The sequence below is a fragment of the Eschrichtius robustus genome, chromosome 3, assembly GCF_028021215.1.
Source record: "Eschrichtius robustus isolate mEscRob2 chromosome 3, mEscRob2.pri, whole genome shotgun sequence".
NCBI classification, from domain to species: Eukaryota; Metazoa; Chordata; class Mammalia; order Artiodactyla; family Eschrichtiidae; genus Eschrichtius; species Eschrichtius robustus.
The window spans coordinates 16,265,471-16,286,488 of NC_090826.1; the positions used below are offsets into that span (position 1 = coordinate 16,265,471).

The following is a 21,018-nucleotide window of genomic DNA, read 5'->3' on the forward strand; positions in this document are numbered from 1 at the left end:
ACAGAAGTCTGAAGGAAGGCTAAAAAACTGAAACTTTTCCTTGCTGATATGAAGTTAATTTCTTAGGACTCTTAGCTTTCAAACTGAGATGTCTGAATGTTCATAAATGTAATGGTAAATGAAGTACAGTTGCTTAACGTTCAATAATTTCTTCTACCAGATGACTAATCTGGGGATCTGCAAGCTGGTGTTTGGGGTTTATGAATATAATCACCTAAAAAGAATCCAATTCACAGAGCTTATAAATTCAAAACGGTCTCTTTTCCTGGAGAGTGCTATATACATCTGCTATTAAAGCCATTCAATAAGCCTCCCTGGAGTCCCTCTTCAAAGTAGATTACGATTATGCTACCTAACATGAGAATGACTAAGGAAGTCATTGCTCCTGATCAAGGAATGAGAATTATTTCAAGGGCAAGAAGAAGTGCAAGGTTGAGCCCCAGAAACAACAGAGAAGAGCTGCTGTCAGGTGGAAAACTGATGAGGAGGTACAAGTCCACTGCCTGAACAAAATCACAGTGATAAAGGAAAATGTCAGGCTTTGAGGCTGCAACTGTCATCTAAGGAACATGCACTAGTTATTTCACAGACTAACTTGCCCAAGGTATAGCTGATAACCTGGCAGAGTCAGGATTTAAACTCAGGCTAATTCCAGAGCTTATATTCTATGAGAATTTTGTTTTAGTTAGGAGAAGTGAGAATTTGCTTTCTGTTTCTACAAATAAAAGTTAACAAGAATTTGAATTTTAAGGACTAAAGTCAAGTAGGTAGAAGAGCAGGAGAAAATTCTGGATCTACAAATTAGGGTTCAGTAAAAACTTTAGTGCCATCAAGCAAAGAATATTAAGAACAAATAGATAATCAACTAGAATTAGAGACAAGACTGTTTAGTACACCTATCTATGAATAACTATTACACAAATAAGTATAATAGTTTAAGTCAGAAATTACTCTAAAATTTTCATACGTGAGTTGTTTTGACGTTTCTCACCCCAGGAGTTACATCACCTTTGTGAAGCTACACCACTTTCTCAAACGTCTTAGACCTCTAATATAGCACTGACATTCTCTTTTGAAACTATTGGTTTAGATTTGTTTGTCTCCCTCTCCAGTCTATAAATTCTTTGAAGGTTTAGCTATCTTTGCAGACTAAAATCCTAGCATAGAGCTTTGCAGAGAATTATGCAGTATTTATTAAACTAAAATGAATGCAACCTTAAGATAGAAATTCACAATCCTGCAGAATCATTTTTACCACCTATTTCTTTTTTTGCCATTAAAAAAATTAATTTCATCGAAGTATAGTTGATTTATCATGTTGTGTTAATTTGCTGCACAGCAAAGTGATTCAGTTATACATATATATACATTATTTTTCACATTCTCTCCCATTATGGTTAATCACAGAATATTGAATATAGTTCTCTGTGCTATACAGTAGGTCCTTATTGTTTACCCGTTCTACATATAATAGTTTGCATCTGCTAATCCCAAACTCCCAGTCCATCCCTCCCCTACCTCTCCCACCCCAACCCCACCCCGGGAACCAAAAGTCTGTTCTCTATGTCTGTAAGTCTGTTTCTGTTTCGTAGATAAGTTCATTTGTGTTGTATTTTAGATTCCACATGTAAGTGATATCAATATGATTTTTTTAACCACCTATTTCTAATCAGATTACCTAGCCCATGATCCAAAAATATTGTAAAATTAATCATTTTATGAATCTTATCTTTCTCTGAAAGCAGAGGAGTTTTAATTGAAATCTATTAAAAAGTATAAATAATATAGCCATTTTGTTTCAAGAGAAGATAAATCATTAGCCACAAATAAAATACATCTTGAGATTCTTTAGAATTGTACCAAATCTAGCTGAGATTAGATAATTCTTTCCCAAATTACAAGAAAATAGAGGGACAAATATACCTTTGGAAGAAACTAGATTGAACCAGAAACCTCACTTTTTTTTTTTTCTTCAAATAATAGAAGTTAAGAGAGTTACATGCACGGTGATACCCTAAGCTTTTCACGGATAACCCAAGATCAAAATCACTACACTTCCCAACAGGCTGCTAAATCCAACACTCAGTTTAACACTCACCATTTGTTTGCATAGAAGGTGCAATATTTCAGAAAGCAAGACTCCAGCTCTTCCAACAGGAAGTAAAGGTTTGCTAAATTCTCTGTAAAAGATAGGAGTAGTGATTAAGTACCTCTGAACAAATTCTCTGTTCTAGAACAGTATGCAAACAATGTGTGCTGAAAGAACAGATACTGTGCAACCTAAATAATACTGGGCAAGCCAAAATTCCAGAACACCTCTAAGTAATAATTTTCAGAAGTAGTTCAGAGACTTCGGGTTCACTTTACGCTTCATGGGGAAGCTGGAAAGAGACTTGAGAATTCCTGGGTTTTACCTTTTCCTCTAACTGCTTCAGTGACAGAAGCAATGCAAAGATCAGTCTCACTTAACAATCTGTTTATTTACATGAGCTCCACCTTAAGCCGAAAGAAGAGAAGCACCTTAGGTAGCAGGGAGTTGTGAAGCTTAGCTATGAAGTGTTTTTAAGAACGGAAGCTTTTCTTTAGAATACAGATGAAACAGAAAGGAACCAATTTTCTCACAGTCTATATCAGTATTTCCCAAACTGTGTTCCACAGGATATCAATAATTATTCCTCAAAAAAGGATTCTACAGTCAATTAAGTGAAGCACTGCTGACTTAAACAAAGCTAAAGTTTTTATTTGTTGCTTGGTTTTACTATAGGATTCTCATAACCTTTAATGTGCTATAATACGCTTTGTGAATCTCAAAGAAAAGGGACACAATAGTATGCAGAGTTTGACTATGTGAACAGCTTTGGGGGAAATACTAATGTTTTGAAGAAGAGTTTGGGAAATACTAGTCTACACAATGTAGCAACAATTTCCCACTCACGTCCAAATCTAGAAATGCCTAAGAGCTCAGCTCCTTTTAAAACAACCTGAGCATGTGCTATGCAGGTACCACAGTCTGAAAGTTATTATGTGGAACTATAACTTCTTACAGCATTGGAGCAATGAGAGACATAAAAGTCAGATTAACATTAAGCTTCCAGGAGCAATCACCTTCCAATTACATGATTCTGGAGCCATATCTAACCTTAATGGACCACAGGGCTATTATATCCCCATCACTTCTCCAATTTAGAAAAATATAACATTTTTATACTGAAATTAAAAGTCTTAAAGAGCCACAGGCTGCGTGTGAGAGTCTTCAAAAGCACTAAAGCAAGAGCACTTACGCTAGAAAGCCAGCTGGTAAGCTCTGAGTCATTTTAACTAGATATACATGGAAAGAAACAAGTATAACTTACATGATAAGTTCTCTCATGGAGATTCCGCCTTCTTTTAACATGGGGGTCACCAGTTCAGCAAGGTACAACCAAATATGGGGAATATCAATGGCCATGTCATCTGCCAATTCCAATGTTTCTGAAAAACTGAAAAAGAACAGGAAAAAAATTCACATGCAAATGGAATTCAAAAGTTAACATTAAATAAACAGACCAAAAACCAGTCAACAAATACCTATTAAACAACTGCTATGTTCGGTACTGTTCTAGGCATAAGTAAAGAAGTTTTTGCTCTCAAAGAGCTTATATTAGTGTGGGGAGGAAAACAAAACAACCAAAAGCCTATTTGCAGACAGGGCTAATTCCCTGAAGAACATGAACTATGGTACTAGGCTATCCCTAGAGGGTGATCAGAAAATACCTCTGTATGGAAGTGACATCTGAAAGACTTAAATGATGAAAATGAGGCAGTTATACGATGTTCTAGGGTAACAAGCTATTCTATTTAATCCCACACTATAAATAGTTCACCACAGTTGAGTATCATATCCTCTGAGTCAGTCAGAAGCACTGACTAAAAACTTAGTGTAATGCAGACCAGACACAAGGAGAGGAAAAGACAGAAATCCTTGTCACTGAGGAGCTTACAATGGGGAAGATAACTGGATGGATACAAAAAAGCCCGACAACATTACTATATAACATCGTCATTATGACATGTTACAAACTGTTCGACCTCTAAAGAAAAGCTAATGGTTTCAGGCTTTCATGCTATGGAATATTTCTCAATGTGAAGTAAAATAAATGGAATTTCTATATAAAATTTAGAAACACCAAATACAAAACATCAGCACAGTCTTATTTAGGCTGAAAATCATAGCTATTCATTTTAAGTATAAAAACATAACTCAATACTTTGTTAATCATTCCAATATAGAGCACATTAAAAAGTCCAAAAACAAAAGTGAATTAAACTATAGGAGACGTATACATAATTACAAGGAAATACACATCATCAGAAGGAAAGGGCGAATGAATGAAGGGGCCAAGAGCAGGTGGTATTAGTCTTCGTATCCTTTTAGATCTCTGCACACATAAAATGTGTGCTTTTTCACTGCAATTCCAGTTTCTAGCCAGAGTGTGCCGTTCTTTTTACCTACCTCAGAGACCTACATAACACTTTTTCACTTAAAAACTACAAGGCAGGGTCCCTTTCCTGAAGGTGCCATTTCAAAACAATTGGCAGCTCAGCCACATTATCTAACTCTGGGCTTCATGAATCCTTAATGACAATTTGTGACCTCACAGCTTGCAATTATTTGACATCTATTTGCTATACAACAGATTCTTGACTGTTCTCTCATTATGTCCACTTTCAGCTCGGTTAATGTGCCAATGATGGAACATCATCTGGCCGGGCTCCAGGATTTCTGGGTTGATCACCTATAATGCCTATTCATGTTCCATGGGTTAGCGGTATAGATTAAACTGTTTAATGAGCCTGTGAGACAACCGTAGCCGTCTTGGTCTTGCAGCAGTGTATCTGCTCTTCTTTTCATCTCATATTACAACAAAGAGATGCCCATATTCTTGCCCCGGTTTTCTACTTTCTTGATTAGTCAGTTTATCATGGTATAATTTGCAGAACACAATCACTGATCAAATCCATACTGCTGATAAAAAAAAAATATTTGGCTGAACATAGGATATCTGAAGCAAAAGCTCGTAAGAGACTTATTTCTCTTCAGGTTTACAGTTCCTAAATCCTTTTGTACGATTTTAAAAGAAAAATCCTAGGTGTGCAGAAGCTGCTAGATAATTATCTTTATGTCTCTGGACTACTACCTAGCCTGTAACAATGCCTTGCATAATATATTATATATTATATATATTCTGAATGTATATTATGCCTTACATAATATACATTCAGAAGCTGGCTGAATAAATGAAATAGAGCTACACCGTAGCCTTGCTTCTTGGTATGTAGTGACCACCACGCCCACTAAACTGCACTTCCGTGAGGTCCACAGGTGGGACTTAGGACATCCCTTCCCCCATTTCAACTACAGAAACTCTACTTTTATTTACTTTATATATTGGGTTCCTGTCTAAAATTTAATTAAAGAAAGCAATACATTGTTAAAAGTTAGAAATATATTTTTTAATTCAGTAAAGTTCTGATTAGACATCTGCTAAAAAGGCAAAATAATCTACCGCAATTGGAAATGATATTGTCAAGCAGCATCTTCTACAATTTGCATTATGATAACTTAATAAAAATATAAATCTTACTGTAGATAATCAAAGAAGAAAGAATGAAGACATCTCAAAATTAGACTGGTCAAGTATTATTATGACTGACCATTAGAGAATCTAACAACAGGTAAAAGGAAGAAATAAATAAAAAGGTTTAAAAAGCCAGTACCATCTTCAAAGGAATACCACAAAAGAGACTATTTAAACTAAATCTTAGCTATGTGAGCAAATGGGGTCTCCGCTTGCTAACTAGCACCTCTACCATTTTGCATATGGAACTTAGTCTGCTTGTCCATGTAAGCGCCAAATAGTATCTTTTTACCAAAGCAGAACTGCCTTAAGTGGCAAGAAAAGTTCCAAAAAAGTAATCAAAAAAGTTCCAAAAAAGTAGCTAAGGAGGAGATAAGAATTTCCTTTCCAATAAGCATCTCCCAAAATGAAATATTAATATATCAAGATTCCTTGAAGGGCACATATTTTATGTCTCTAGTCAACTCCAATTTTTACTGTCCTGTTTTTCATTTGTTTATTACACTTTCAAAGAGATTCCAATTCCATGGTGAACAGTGAGCTACACTCAACTACCTTTAGTAGACAGTTTTTAAAAAGAAGTCTTCTGAGGCCATGATATTAAATGACTGTACCACACTATTTGAAATGCACCTACACAGTAATGTGCCCACGTACCTACCTATCTAATTTGCATCATAAAGTATTTAGATTCAAGTCCTGAAATTTCCAAGAGGATGGCTTGATGTTGTGGAAATGTTATTTATATACAGCAACTATTATGCTCAGAGTTGATACAGCATCTTGTAAGGAAAATTCCAAAGGATCTAAGCTTTATTTATAAACCACCTGACACAAAGAGCCTATCTGAAATTTCTGTCTAGTCTATCTTACTATTTAAGTAGCAGTGCACGCTTTGGGGAACTGTAGGAGAAGGGGCAGATTGACAGTTGGAGGTCTTCTCCTTTGTTTTCCAGAACCATCACAGCTTTAATGACTGCTCAGAAGTTGGCATCTAAGCAGTATCAACATCCAAGAAAGCTGACCTCGTGCTCCTCCACAGCTCTAGGTAAGGACACAGATCTTTGGATACTGGGACTAAAGAGACAGAAGACAGGGCATTTCTGTGGCTCCAGTGAAATGTGCCTCTCTGGACAATATGATCTATTTATAACTTAGGCTTCAGAAGCAATTGGGAAACTACGATCTACTTGCAAGAAGGCTCTTGGTAAATAATAACCAAGAGGCTATCTCTTTGTTTCCACCGTGCCAGGCCTCTGCATTTAGGAAAGAACAGGGGTCTTCATAGGGCTCTTGGTCTAAGGATGGTTAGGTCTAACTAAGTATCAAAAGCTGGGCCTGAAGCCGCTGCATTATCACAAGCTGCAGAGGAAGGAGGGACAGAGAGAGATGAAGTAGTTACCGAGACACAGAAGTGTTCATCTCATTTCTGGTGTAAATAAAAGGCTGTGGTTGTGGTTGTACTGCCAGCAGCGGCGACAGCACCACCATGAAAGTGTGGACACCATGTCTGGATGTGACACTTTTTCCTCAGGGAATCCCACAAAGAGAAATGAAAATGTGTGAGGTAGCTTAGAAACCAAGCTAGCACCTCACAAGTTCAATTAAGGCCAATGAAGCTAGAACACACTCCTTTGAGGGCTTTCCAGGTATGAATCAACTTCTGAGTATAGTTTGAAGAGAGACAGAAAATGGTAAATAGTAATCTAGCATTCTCATTTCCAAAACTTGCTGGTGAATATATCATAGTATCTGGTAAAAAGCAAATATTTACAAATTAATATAATAGGTATTACTGAAACTATAGTTTCAAGTTGGCTAGGGGCAAAACTCAATGTGTGAGGCTGTAAATACCCTCATTTGCTCTTATTGTTTACACTGGCTGGTTACTGGAGTGAATCTCATATATCTCTTTTAAAACTGAAAAAACATCCTGGCTTTTAAAGGCCAACAACCATAGCAACTTTTGCCAAAGTTTCTTACTAATAAGTTAACTGGGTCAGATGGCCTTAATCTAGTCAAGTCACTGAATCGAGAGAAATCTAGCTCATTGCTGAAGGATAACTTCTTAATGATCCTAGGCACAAATATACATCTTCTGTGACCTTGAGGACAATGTCATCATTCCTTACAAAATCAAATGAATATTCCTAAGTACATTCGACCTTGGCATTTAATGGTTACACTATTCTAAGAGGTTGGCCATATTTGAAAGATATACAGTGATCACCAGCATTTAATTTACAAGAACACAAAAAAGATTGGCAAAAAAGACTTACAATGAGAAAAATAACTTAAATAGTGCAGAATTCTTACGACCATCCCACTCAACGAGCATATACCCCGAGTGAGTATGAGTTGTGAGATTTATCCCATCTGACATTTATCCTTCAGGAGGTCTTAGTTCCTTTTCTCTTAGAAAGTGGGTACCTGTCAGTCCTGGGTGTGGTTCTATGTTTACCTTTGCACAACATGGCTCCTAAAACAAAATTTTTTACCATATGCAATTTTCCCCTTAAATATTGATTTTAGAACATAAGCCTGGGCAAGATTCTGTGATTGTACCACAAAGAACCTGATCCATGCATTTGTGATGATCACAAAGATAATCAGAACCTGATCAAATAAGGATATAACACAAGTGACAGCCAGACTTCATCAAACCAGCCATCAAGAGAAATCATAATGAAACCAACTTGGAATAAACTATATCATTAACAACTTGGGAGTTACATATGCTTCTATGGGGGTACAGTGAACAGACAAGCACTTCCTGTCCAAAATGAACCATGGTTTACTGAAAGAATAAGGCTTTTAGGTTTAAGTTAATTTTCCAGAATTTTTCTCACAAAGAAAAGCTTTTTCCTAGAGAACATGCAGGGGTTTACATATAAATGGGCTGATGAGCTCAGAGCTTCCCGACAGTTAAGGGGATCTCTGCTATCTTACCTACATCATAATATACGTCTAACAACTAGATACAGAAAATCAGAAAATAACCATTATGCCCTAGCACAATCTATACAATGCCATCATATCAACCAACATATTATCAATATAACATACATCAACATATTATGGTAGATACAGTTTTAATCTATGGAAACAGCTAAATACTTAAAAAGATATGTACTTTTAAAATTAAAGACTACTTAAGAGCCTAGTAACTGAATACCGCTCTTGAGTAGGATACTGACCCTTTGAAAAAGTCCTGTTTGCTGAGTTTTTCTGACTGCACCAGCTGATACAGTAACTGGCCCATGTGATCCCTGGTGATCTGGCTCCTTTCCAGGGTGGACTCCACACCCATTCTCACAAACACATATAGCAGGCCCTGGGCATTCAGCTCTTCCACACACTGCATGGCTTCCTGTTCAAATAGCAAATAAAAGCTTACTCCAAAATATGGATAGAATTACCAGAGTGTAAAAATAAGTTTAAAATCTTTTACTTATGACAAAGTCAGTAAACAACTCTAAGAACAAGACAGTTTTCATATATATATATATATATATAGTTAAACATTAATATAGCTCAGTAAAATGCAGGCTAACATGGGCAATATTATTAGGCATATTTAAAAATAATAGTGCATCTTTATAAGGCTAATGTGTTTAGATTAACAATTTTATTAAAGATCACTCAAAGGACCAGAGGCAAAAATGTATTTTTCTACACAATATTTACCTATATTATGATCATTTTAAAACTGGAAATGGTATATTATGAAATAATATTTAAATATAAATTCAATGTCATGATTCAAAGGCCGTAATGTGGCAACTGAGGTAATTCTGTTTGGGTATGTAATATTTGCAAAATCTTCAATGAAAAATGTCTTCCTTCATAGTAAAGTTGACGTGGTTAGCTGAAGTACTAAAAACGTTTTAGGAAGATCTTGGGATGTGGGGCTTGTAAACTGGTCCTTACCATGGGATGATCTAGCTAGGTCAATATCTTTGATCTGGAGGATAAAAGCCTGGCAGCCAGGGTCACTGAATCACCAATACAGCAGTGTGCCTCCCTGCGCTCAGCTACCTCAACTTTGTCTGAGTCCAAAATCCTTTGGTTCAACATCTGAAGAGAGTAGCTCTTCTGAGGGGGAAGATGCATGTGAGAAGGGCAGCCTCCTGACTGAAGAAGGGAGTAAGGCATATCTGGGTGTCTCACTGCTATTCTATTTCCCCTCTGCTACTTTATTTAATACCTCCCACATCAATTTTTTATCTAAAAAAATTTCAAACTATAGAGAAATTAAAGAATAATACAAGGTACACCTGTATACCTTTACTTCAATTTAGATTCATCAGTTGTTAGCTTTCTTTCTCTTCATATATCCAAGAAATTTAACATTCATACAATAATGTCAACAAAAATATCTAATATATAGTACATATTCGAATTTCCACAATTGTCCCCAAATGTCCAATATAACTTTTTGTTGTTGTTGCTCTAGGATCCAACTGAAACCCGACATCACATGTCATGATGTCTCTTCAGACTCCTTCTTTTTGGCCTTGCTGTGTGGCTTGAGGGATCTTAGTTCCCCAACCAGGGATTGAACCCAGGGCCCTAGCAGTGAAAGCTCCAAGTCCTAACCACTGGACCATCAGGGAATTCCAATTCCCGCTTTAGACTCCTTTAGCCTAGATCAGTCCTTTCTCTTTTTTGTCTTTTTATGACACTGGTACTTTTGAAACAACTGTCATGTAAAGCTGTTTCTTACATACACTTTTAACCAATCAATCCTTCTGTTTCCAGCCCCATCTGCACCTCACGCACATTCATGGTTTGCTCAGTAAATTACCATTCATCCTTCTAACTTCCAGAATGCTGCTGCCCTCTGTTCCTTATGCTCTTTTTCCTTGTGGGTTTTTACCTCATTTTAAGCCTATCATCGGCATTAAAAGGCCTTTCCAGGAGAGAGTAAAAATGAATGCAAGTACTCAGTGCTCAGTACTAAACCTGAAGTGACTAAGTGTCTTCCAGTGAGTATTTAGTCACTGAATCTGCCTACCAGGCCAACTAACTACATCATGGAACTTCTAATGAGAAGCTTCTAATTTCACAGCAGTTCATAATCTTACCCTTCTCCCTGATTTTCTAACGGTTTGATTCTTGCTTTTGAGCTCTCAGCTGAAATGACACCTCCTATAGTCCCTATGACCGCCCAATCACCAGCTATCATACCACCTAATTTTACTTCTCTGCCCTATAACATTGTTTTCTTTTTGTAGTAGTTGTTTATTTATTTTTAGGGCAGCTTTGTCTGTATCTCCCACTAGAACATAAACTCCATAAAAGAAACATAAAAACAGACTATGTTGTTCACTACATATACTACAATATTTCCAGGAAGTACTCCTTAAAATGTGGCTGGCACATTTCAGGTACTCAATACATATATGTATCACATAGGCTAAAAACACAAGATGTGGAGTCAGACAAACGAAGGTTTGAACACTGGCTCTGCCACTTACTTACTATTGTATGAGTTTAGGGATGTAACAATCTCTCAGCTTTGACTTCCTATCATAGGGTTACTATGAGGATTGCATATAATATGTACATATTGATAGAAGCACTTGGCACATTGCCAAACACAAAACAAAGGCTCAATAAATATTAATTTATATTAGCACCTATTAAAATATTAGGGAAAAAACTTCCTTAGAATGAGCTCTGTAAGCCTTTAGCGTGAACACTAATACCCTAAAGGTAATAAGAAAAAGTATAGTTTATGCTCTGAAGCTAGAAGCCTGGATTTGAATCCTGAGTCTACCACTTACCAGCAGTATGACCCAGAACAAGTTACTTTACATCTTTGCACCTCAGTTTCCTTATTGTAAAAGTGGCTAAGCTATCATAATAATATTAATGTCTGGATGGTATTATGAGGATTAAATAAACTAATACACATAAAATATGGAGTAGCACCTGGCACATAGTAAGTCCTCACTATGTTCGACATTATCACCTGGTTCTTATTGCCACTCAGCAGCAGAGCTGCCTTGTACAGTGCATAATGACATTCATGAGTCATAATTGACTCTGTCCCTTCCGTAGTGCAGGCTTGGTCTAGGGCTAAAGAATCTTCAAAGGGTCCTCCTGTTGCACCTAACACCTAAGAGTTACGAAGGTCTTTTTCTTCCTAAACCTCCAGTTCATCACAGGGTCCTACTTTTCCTCTTTCAAAGTATTTGTTGCTCACTGACTTTGTATATCCTTTAAATTATTTCTAAAGACAATGTCTACTGCTTTCTTCCTTACTGTTTCTGTTTTTCATCTTTTCTTAGTCTTTCCATTTTCTTCTTTCGCATTTCCCTACTTCCACATAAGAAAAAAGCTGTGCTGCCAATTTGTAAGAATACTCCTCATTTTCCAGGAATCTAACAAATCACAGTATATGAAGTCAATTCTTTGGCTCATTCCAGCTAATGTTCACTTATTTTTGCTGCATTTCCAAGGGTTTCTGCAAAGTACTCCTCTCCAACTCGCTCATGAGCAAAACTTCTTCCTACTTCTTGTAAATTCTGGACAATTTCAGTAAGCTTTTGCCAAAGCAAAAGTAGTTAATGTATCCGACAAATATTTTAACAGATAAGCCTTTGCTGAATCCAGATCCCTAAACTAGGCCTCATTATATGATCTCTCCTAAGACCCTATAGGTCTACTACAGTTTAACTATTTACGGAATTTATCTGTTTATGATCTGTCTCTACCTTAAGACTATAGGGTACATGAAGTCAGGCAGTATATATATCTTATTCACTGCTATCTTAAAATGAAGATCAAGGAGAAGGTTAAGGTTAAAGAAGGGCAAATGGAAAGCCACATCTTGAAATGTTTCACTTAGGCTGTCTGACCCTGGCATATTACTTACTCTTTTGTGCCTCAGTTTTCCACTTACGAAATAAAGAAAAAGTAATGTCAGCTGTACTTTAAAGTTAATATGAGAATGATGATAAAATGATTGTAAATATAATGACAGGTAATATATAAGGAGCCAGGAATTCCTCATAATGATAATGTGTTGTTTTTTGTTCATCAATATCAAAGTCAATTTGGTTACTCCATAGTGGGAATGGATTGATGCCCGTTCTTCCTTCCTAACCATTGATCTTGTGATCTACAGTATCAATCTAAAAGAGAGTACTTGGCCGAAATGCATCAAAGTTGTGCAAACTGAACTGTGTAGGGCTTGGATTACTCACTCTAAGTCTCGTCAGTTCACAACAACTGATTTATACCAGAACCAAGTTCCTCTGTCTCTTGCCACAGGGCTTTCTGTGTTGTTGTTGCTTTCTTTTTTAAAAATTTCGTTTACCTTAAAATCATTAATGTGTAGAAATTCATCAATGATAGATTTGGACTTTCTCTCCATCTCCTCCTCTGACAAGGCAGGCTTGTCAGGGACTGGCGTTGTTGGAATTTCTGGTTTCATTACTAGTGAGGATAAAAAAAGTGAGAAAGTAAAAACGACAAAAATTATCATTAAAATGGGAGGATTATGGTTGACAATATTTATGTGTTGCTACATTGTTTTTTTAGTAAAGGCATTAAAATAGGTACAAATTTGACAAAGCAAGCTACCTAAAAGCAGAATACAGAAACATTTTTTTAGAGTAGATATGCACTAAGTAACTTCATAATCCACACAGCTACAAGGTATAGGGATATGATAAATTTTTATAATTAGAGTTTTGTTCCTTTCTGTATTTTTTTTAGATTGAGGTACAGTTGATTTACAGTAGTACATTAGTTTCAGGTATACAACATAGTAATTCAACATTTTTCTAGATTATACTCCATTTCCTTTCTGTATTTTGATTCCTCTCCATTGCTTCTATGATGGAGAGCACATGAGGCCCACACAATTGTGCACAGAGCTGCAGCCACACCGGCCTTTGGCAGTTGCTTGAATACGCCATGGCTCCACCTACTAATACTTTGCTCACGGTGCTCCTCCTGTATGAAATCATCTTTCTCTCTGTCTCTCATCTGTCCCTCCCTGCAAACCTGTCTTAACTCCTCTTGGTCCTTCAGACCTGAGGGAAGCCTTCCCTAACATCCCTCTGTGTCAACTGTACTTAGCTCCTTTGTTAAGTACTCTCTTAGAACTATATTTCTTTCTTTCATAGCATTTTGCTCAGTTTGTATTTATATATCATCTTTCGTGAGGTTATTTGATAAAGTTCTTCCTGATCCAGCAGACTGAAGGCCAAGAGCAGGGATCGAGTACCCAGAAGTCACTAGGTGCTCAGGTGCATGTGGCAAATGAACAAATGGCCCAGACGATAAACATGCAGAGGGCAGCTGTGCTACATTATTCACTACACACAAGATTATGTTCACACCCTACTTGTTATGTTCTCAAAATAAACTAGCTCAGATTAGAAAGCCACATGTCCTTAAAACTAAAAGATCTGGGGTGGTGGTGGTGGGATGAATTGGGAGATTGGGATTAACATATATACACTAATATGTATAAAATAGATAACTAATAAGAACCTGCTGTATAAAAAATAAATAAATAAAATTTTAAAAAAAACCACTAAATGATCTGAAGTCTTTATCAGTTGGGAGAAGACATTTCAATTTGCCTGTGAAATCCATTTAGAAACTACAGTTGGGAGACACGATTTAAATAGCGAAACAAAATTGAAAGCTCGGAAAATGTATTACCAGTATTACTTCAGGATTAAGATTTAAAACTATTTTTCATCACTGTCATTATCATCAAGACATCTAATACCTTTTGCAAACTTTGTATTTATTAGGTAATGTCCTAAGTATTTACATGTATTAACCTCACTTTTAATCTCCACAACTCTACAGGGTTAAGTACACTTATTATCCCCATTTGACAGATGAGGACACTGAAACACAGATAGGTTAAATACATGAGGCAGTTTTTAGAGCACCATCTGAGTTGGTCCTCTAAGCACATACATGCTCAACATGTACAAAAACCACAGAGGTTCCAAGATGAAGGTAACTAAAGACAATCTGATACTTTCTCTTTGGTTTGCCCTGTCGTGGCTCAAGAGTGTCAGAATTTTCATACATTTGAGGGGCTGTACAAAGGACAGGCACTCTAATGCACACTGGGGTATAATTTAGGGAACTTCTAAGAAATTCACTGCTTAATATACAGCAAGAGGACCTCATCATCATCACTTTTAATAGTGAAAGGGGAAAATTTACAAATTGCTGAACAAAGGGATATCTGGGGAATGAGAACTATGTTATAAGATTATGAAGATACCCTTTAACTTTTAAGGCACTGGCGTGTGTGCTGTTATCATGTATTGATTCTGAAATCTACTCAGGCACAAAGTCTCCTTTGCATTTTTTCCCTTCCAAATTTAAGGGCCCAATCTTCACCTGTACCTGTTCATATAAAGCCTCTCACCTGACTCCCTGATTCTGCTTCGCTCAGCCTCGGTGCTGTTCCTGTCCACATCCATGCCTCCTGTAAGCTGCTTCACAGTCTCCAGCATCTCTCTCCGTTGCTCTTCTTGAGACTGATTGTCTAACAGGTCTTTACTGCTGCTGCCCCTCATGAAAGTGTTCGGACGAGCTGCTGCAGATGGAAGGGGCTTGTCATTCTTCTCCCTGCCCATGCTTCCGCGACTTAAAAGACAAAACAACAATTTTCAAGCTAAAGACCACCCCATCCACTCTGTATTCAAATTATAAAATAACACTAAGACTTTCTAAAAGTATGCAGAAGAATTTTTCACAGATAACTTTAGATGTGTGAGGCAACAATTATATTTCAAAGTATAATTATTTATATAAACAAGTAAAATCATGCTTTAAAGAGAATATTAAGATGTGTTCGACTTTTTTTCTTAAATGTTAAAGGGATACCACTTGAAAATTTTAAATGCCAATGGCAATTCCTTATTTAAATTAAAAATAATCTTTTAAGAAAAAAGAAGACAGTAATGAATGTATGAGCTAAATGAGTGAAAGGGAAACAGAGTACCAAAAGAACGTGGTATCACAATCTTAAAAACTTTCAATGATACTTTATTTATTCAGAAACTTCAAATACATGGAAAATATTTGAGAACCAAGTAGTAGAAACAGTTTTTGAATAGCCAAAATCGCATACTTCGTTCATTTTAAGAGAGAATCTTCCTATCTTCCTACTCTTTTTTCAGACAATTCTAACCAGCTGGGCAAATAGGTCCTTGGCCCAGGGCAGATCAGAAACAGAGAATTTAAAAGTAGAAAAGAGGGACGACCTAGAGGAATGACAATGGTCTAACCACTATGAAAGAACATACACAGTACTCAAAAAGCAGGGCCATCAGGGGAAATCTGTGGCAGGGCAAAGAGCCACAAACACCTCAATAGCACAGCCGATGATCAGTGGCAATCTATGTCATCGTTAAAAAGTTGACCTGTGCTAATATTTTGTTTCAAAAGCCAAGAGAATAGTAATGCAGCTTAGAAAATCTACCTAGTTATACTGATTATAATAAAAAACAAAAATTTGAGAGTTTAAAGAAACTCAGCTCTAAAAGTGTTTACATGAAAAAATTTTATTCTCTGTCACTATATTACAGGTCCCCATCCACTCTCTGTAAACTAGTTAATGGAACACTTGACTGTATAAATCCTACAAAAATGAAAGTAGAAAGACAGTAGAATATAGAGAGTTGTGAAAAATAAAAGACAATCTCAAATATAACTCCAAGGACAGTGTGACAGAGAAATATATGGGTGGGCTGTTATGCCCTTTAACTCACAGCTTGAGAGTGCTAGGTTAATCTAGAGCATCCTGAGGCATTACCTTGCAGAGCCCTACATAAGCCTCCATGGCTCTTTGGGTGGGCCTGGCTTTCTTAGTAGAGCAAAGTATTAGATATTTGTCAGATAACTTGCCCTTCCCTTCCACCTCATCCTAAATCTATAATTTCCTTATCTTGGAGAAAGTCAACTTTAGGGATGAAAGGAATCTATCCATAGGGATTATCATCATAATCTGTGTGTGTGTGTGTGTGTGTGTGTGTGTGTGTGTGTGTGTGTGTGTGTGTGTGTTGGGGGGGGAGAGAGAGACAGACAGAAACAGTCTGACAAGCAGGTCAGTCTTGAGTTAATGTGCAGACTGAGCTTCTTACCTAGTTAAGGTCCGTCGGGAATCAAACTCTAAAGGCGTGGATGATGTAGACCCTGAGGGTGCTGGAGGTTGCAAAGCAGAGAATCTGTTTAAACTGGAAGCACTTGACCTTAAGGCATCTATAGGTATTGAGAAGTGAGAAAAAAATACAAAGCACATGACTAAAATGCAGCTTCTAATTGATCTGCCTCCCTGGGGTGGGGCCTGAGACTAGGCACTTCTAACCAGCCTAACGAGGTGTTACCAATCTCCTGGTCCACAGACCACACTCTCAGAAGCACAGTGTTAGAGGGATCTTGTATGCAAAAAAGGATTTAGGAATCTTTGTTCATTACAACCATTTGCTCCTTTAAAAATATAATTAAATTATCCTAAGTAGGGCATGGGAATGGTAAATAGAGGAAGGAAGGAGGCAAGCAAAAGCAAAACAAAATATTTCACTTAAAAAAGCTAACTAACATAAATGCTGTGATGTCATTTACATAAAATTATGGATGTGAGTTTAAGTGAACAATTTCTTTTCTAATTTAAAAGAAAAAAGGTCAAAATTACGTAGTAGAAGGGAAATACGGGAAGGAGGTTAACAATGAAGTTTACATTTTTTCCACTGGTCTTTCTTTAGCTTTTAAGATGTGTTTGTAATGATCCAAATATTTCAGTCCTAAAGCCAAATCTCTCAAAATCTACTTTTGACAAAGATTTTGAAAAATATTTTAATCTAATTCTTTTTTCTTTTACAACTCCCTGAAATTAAATGCTTCTGGGTAATAATATTATTTTTCTCAGCAATATGAGTTTCCCTTTTTAACTTGGAGTCCCAGTAATTTTTCTAATTATATTGAATTTGTGAAAAATAACAACAGCAACAAAGGAATCAAATAGATTAAAGTTTTAAATAACCTAACTGAATTAAAAAAAAAAGTTTTTAAATATTCAAAATACCTAAGGATCCTTACTGAGGAGGAAACGCTCAAATTATGTTAGAGTGGGACACCAATAAATCCAGTCACGATTAGTCTATAGATATTTTCCTAAAATTATTTATGAAATGACTGCAGAAAGCATTGTAAGGTGAATGCTAATAGACCACATGCAGGTTCCCAAGAAGGGACACTCCATACTTACCAGTCTCACTTGCCTTTGCTCCACCACTGCTGCCTTTTCCCCAACTGCCCAGCTGTGCTTTAGGTACCAGCTGAATTTTCTCATCAATTGTGGGCTGTAACATAAGTGACCACAAGTCAACAATAGGAAATATTTTAGAAGAACAGTTTACCTTTTTTTTTCCGTGAAATAAAACCAATTTCAGCAACAAAATTTTGCCTGGAATGCCCACATAAGAAACATAAATGGGAGCTGTTCACATTAAACTGGGATTCCCATCGCCCCTGAAGGACTCACTGGAATCCAGCTTCCGCAAAATACAGTTAGAAACCACTGGTCTGGAGAATGCATTCAGATCCTCTAAGACGGCATGCCAATCTGCTAAACATAAGTAGTTTCTAGTGATTCCCCTCTTACAATAATGCCCAGGGATTTAAAAAAGGAAAAAAAAAAAAAAAAAAAAGGAGTACACAAATACTACAAAATTAACTCATTAATCTCTTCAAGTGACTGTCAGAAAACAGGTTGAAAGACACAAAGATTTCACATTTTAGCAAAGCCTAAAATAGGGTGGGGCAGGGAAGGAGAGGTGGAATAGGAGCATTCAATAAAGAGGAATAAGACAAAAGAGAATGAAATGTTAAGACAGGGAGTTAAGGTGCCTGATATCTCTCAGGTTTAACCCTCCCAGCACAACTTCAGTATAAATGAATACAAGTTACTCATAAAATGCACACTGCAACACAAAAGCTGTAAAGCAGTGCCTTGTAACAAAGGTATTACTATATTCTGACAGTACTGTTTGCTATATGACAGTTAACAGCTAACAGTGAATTTGCTTAATGGTTTTGAACTTTTAATGAGATGTTTATATAGAGTACCTACAGTATAACTACCTGAATATATACATTTATTCTTTTTAATTTATATATTTTTCAAAATATTAAGGAAATAATGTTGTAGGCTTATCATAGTGCCCATGCACAGAAACAATATTGTAAAACACAGACAAATGATTTTGGTTAAAACTGTCTCTTGCTGGAAATGGAAGTGGATGGGAATCAAGTTGTATTCAGAAATGGAATTCCTTCTGAGACATAAACAACTGGAAGAATGTACCAGAATCTTAGAGAACAGGATCCCAGCTGATACATCAAAAGAGACCCAGAGAGGGACTGTTCTATCCTGAAGCAATGCCTTGACAAGACCATAAAGATGCAAACAACATAGCCCATCTTCTTCCATTTGATATTTTCAGCATTAGCTTTAGGTTGTCTTTATCCTACTGGCAGGTTGCCAATTTTCAGAACTATGGAAAGTATATTACAAGTAAGGATCAAACTACACTTGCAAGTGATTTGCAAAACTCACTGGGCTGTAGAAGTTTCCACTTTTACAAAATGTAATTCTACTTTCTCTATTTTTTCAAAGGTTCTTCATTCTACTTATAGTGATCAACTTCCACTGCTGAAAACATCTGCTAGGAGAAAATTCTTTCCTCTTACTGCCCATGGATTCTCAAGAGAAGGAAAGAGAATACATTAAATCTTTATCACAGAATAATTTCTGGTAGGTCCTCTGTGATTTCTTTTATGCCTTGGATATAGCAAACCATTCATTCCTTTCATGATTAGACTTAGACAGGTACCTGCTTCTTTCTCAGAGCTAAGAATACACTGTATAAAAGCTTGCAATTAACTATGGCTTCTCAAGAATTTTTGTTATCATCTCTCTTATACTAAGCATCTCATACCTTTAAGAATTAACCTAGTCACTTAGTAAGCCTTAGTAAACCTAATTAACCTAGTCCTCCTTAATAAACACTCATAGAAATAAAAGGACTAATGCCAGGACAAGTAGGTAAGAATACACTTACTGATGATGCTGACCTGTAGAAATGCATCCGCATTAAAAACCACCACCCCATAAAATCTGCAATATGGCTATTTTATATGAGAAATAAGTTTGAGAGCCATGTTCTGGGGCTGTTTGAAGTTGTGTTTAAATGTCACACTCACCTTAGTGATTTTCAGGAATTTTGAGGGGTCCAGTACCCGACTATTCTTGGCCCCTTGAACAGTGTTCCACCCACCTTCGTCCACTCTCTGGACACCTGCAGGGAAAACAGAGCGAGCCGCTCTCTCATCTGTCTCAAATCACTTTGACAATGAAAGGGCAAGCAATATTTTCAACTCAGCAGCTCCAATCAAAACCCAGGAAAAAGACAAAAGAAATTGTAAAAGCATTGCTGACAGTCTCTTTACTACCCACAACATGAAAGCATCAAGTAGAAGTACTTTGCTTGTATCCATCTCCCATGAAACATTACTGACCTAGAAGAAACCAACTGATACAAATGAATAGGGATTTACTGCTAGACAAGGGAGGGCCAAATCTAATGTTTATAGAGTTAATGATGAGAACACTTTGGGAGAGATCAGATGGAAATAATTTATTGCAAAGTTTATTTCACTTAATGGTGTCATATGACACACTATGCTTCAATCATCCCCCCAAAACCTGCTTCTCCAAACTTTCAGCCGCTGAGGCAGAAAACCTTGATTCCTCTTTCTCTCACTCGTCACACCTAATCTGTCAGCAAATCTTGTCAGTTCAACCTTTTCAATGTATTCAGCATCTAGCCCCTTCTTTTTTTTTTTCTTTTTTTAGAGTAACAGACCAACCAAGATGAACCACACCCTTTTTTTTAAAGGGAACGCTATTTATTTAGGCTGTGTTGGGTCTTAGTTTCTGTGTGACCGCTTTCTCTAGTTGCGGCAAGTGGGGGCCACTCTTCATCGCGGTGCGCGGGCCTCTCACTGTCGCGGCCTCTCTTGTTGCGGAGCACAGGCTCCAGACGCGCAGGTTCAGTAGTTGTGGCTCACGGGCCTAGTTGCTCCGTGGCATGTGGGATCTTCCCAGACCAGGGCTCGAACCCGTGTCCCCTGCATTGGCAGGCAGATTCTCAACCACTGCGCCACCAGGGAAGCCCTGGTCCCTTCTCATCACTACCAACACTACAAATTTGGTTTAAGCCAGCAACACTCCTCGACTGGTATAAAAACATCGTCACTGGCTTCCCTGCTTTCACCCTCACCTGTTTTCATCATGGCAGCCAGTGTGACCCTAGTAAAGTGTGAGTTAGGTCCTGTCACTTCTCTG

The 21,018-nt window shown here is 37.1% G+C and overlaps 1 protein-coding gene across 11 annotated transcripts in view; it reads right to left on the bottom strand.

Annotated features, from left to right (window-relative positions):
- EIF4G3 (eukaryotic translation initiation factor 4 gamma 3) overlaps positions 1–21,018 on the bottom strand; it is a 389,134-nt gene that overhangs the window by 26,069 nt on the left and 342,047 nt on the right. For all 11 annotated transcript variants that reach the window (XM_068539095.1, XM_068539087.1, XM_068539094.1 and 8 more), the window contains 8 exons: positions 19,875–19,969; positions 17,878–17,971; positions 16,754–16,871; positions 15,034–15,254; positions 12,946–13,064; positions 8,816–8,988; positions 3,354–3,479; positions 2,099–2,180 (listed from right to left, as the gene is read on the bottom strand). In XM_068539095.1, coding sequence (XP_068395196.1) covers positions 2,099–2,180; positions 3,354–3,479; positions 8,816–8,988; positions 12,946–13,064; positions 15,034–15,254; positions 16,754–16,871; positions 17,878–17,971; positions 19,875–19,969 — 1,028 coding nt within the window. The remainder of the gene's footprint in view (positions 1–2,098; positions 2,181–3,353; positions 3,480–8,815; positions 8,989–12,945; positions 13,065–15,033; positions 15,255–16,753; positions 16,872–17,877; positions 17,972–19,874; positions 19,970–21,018) is intronic.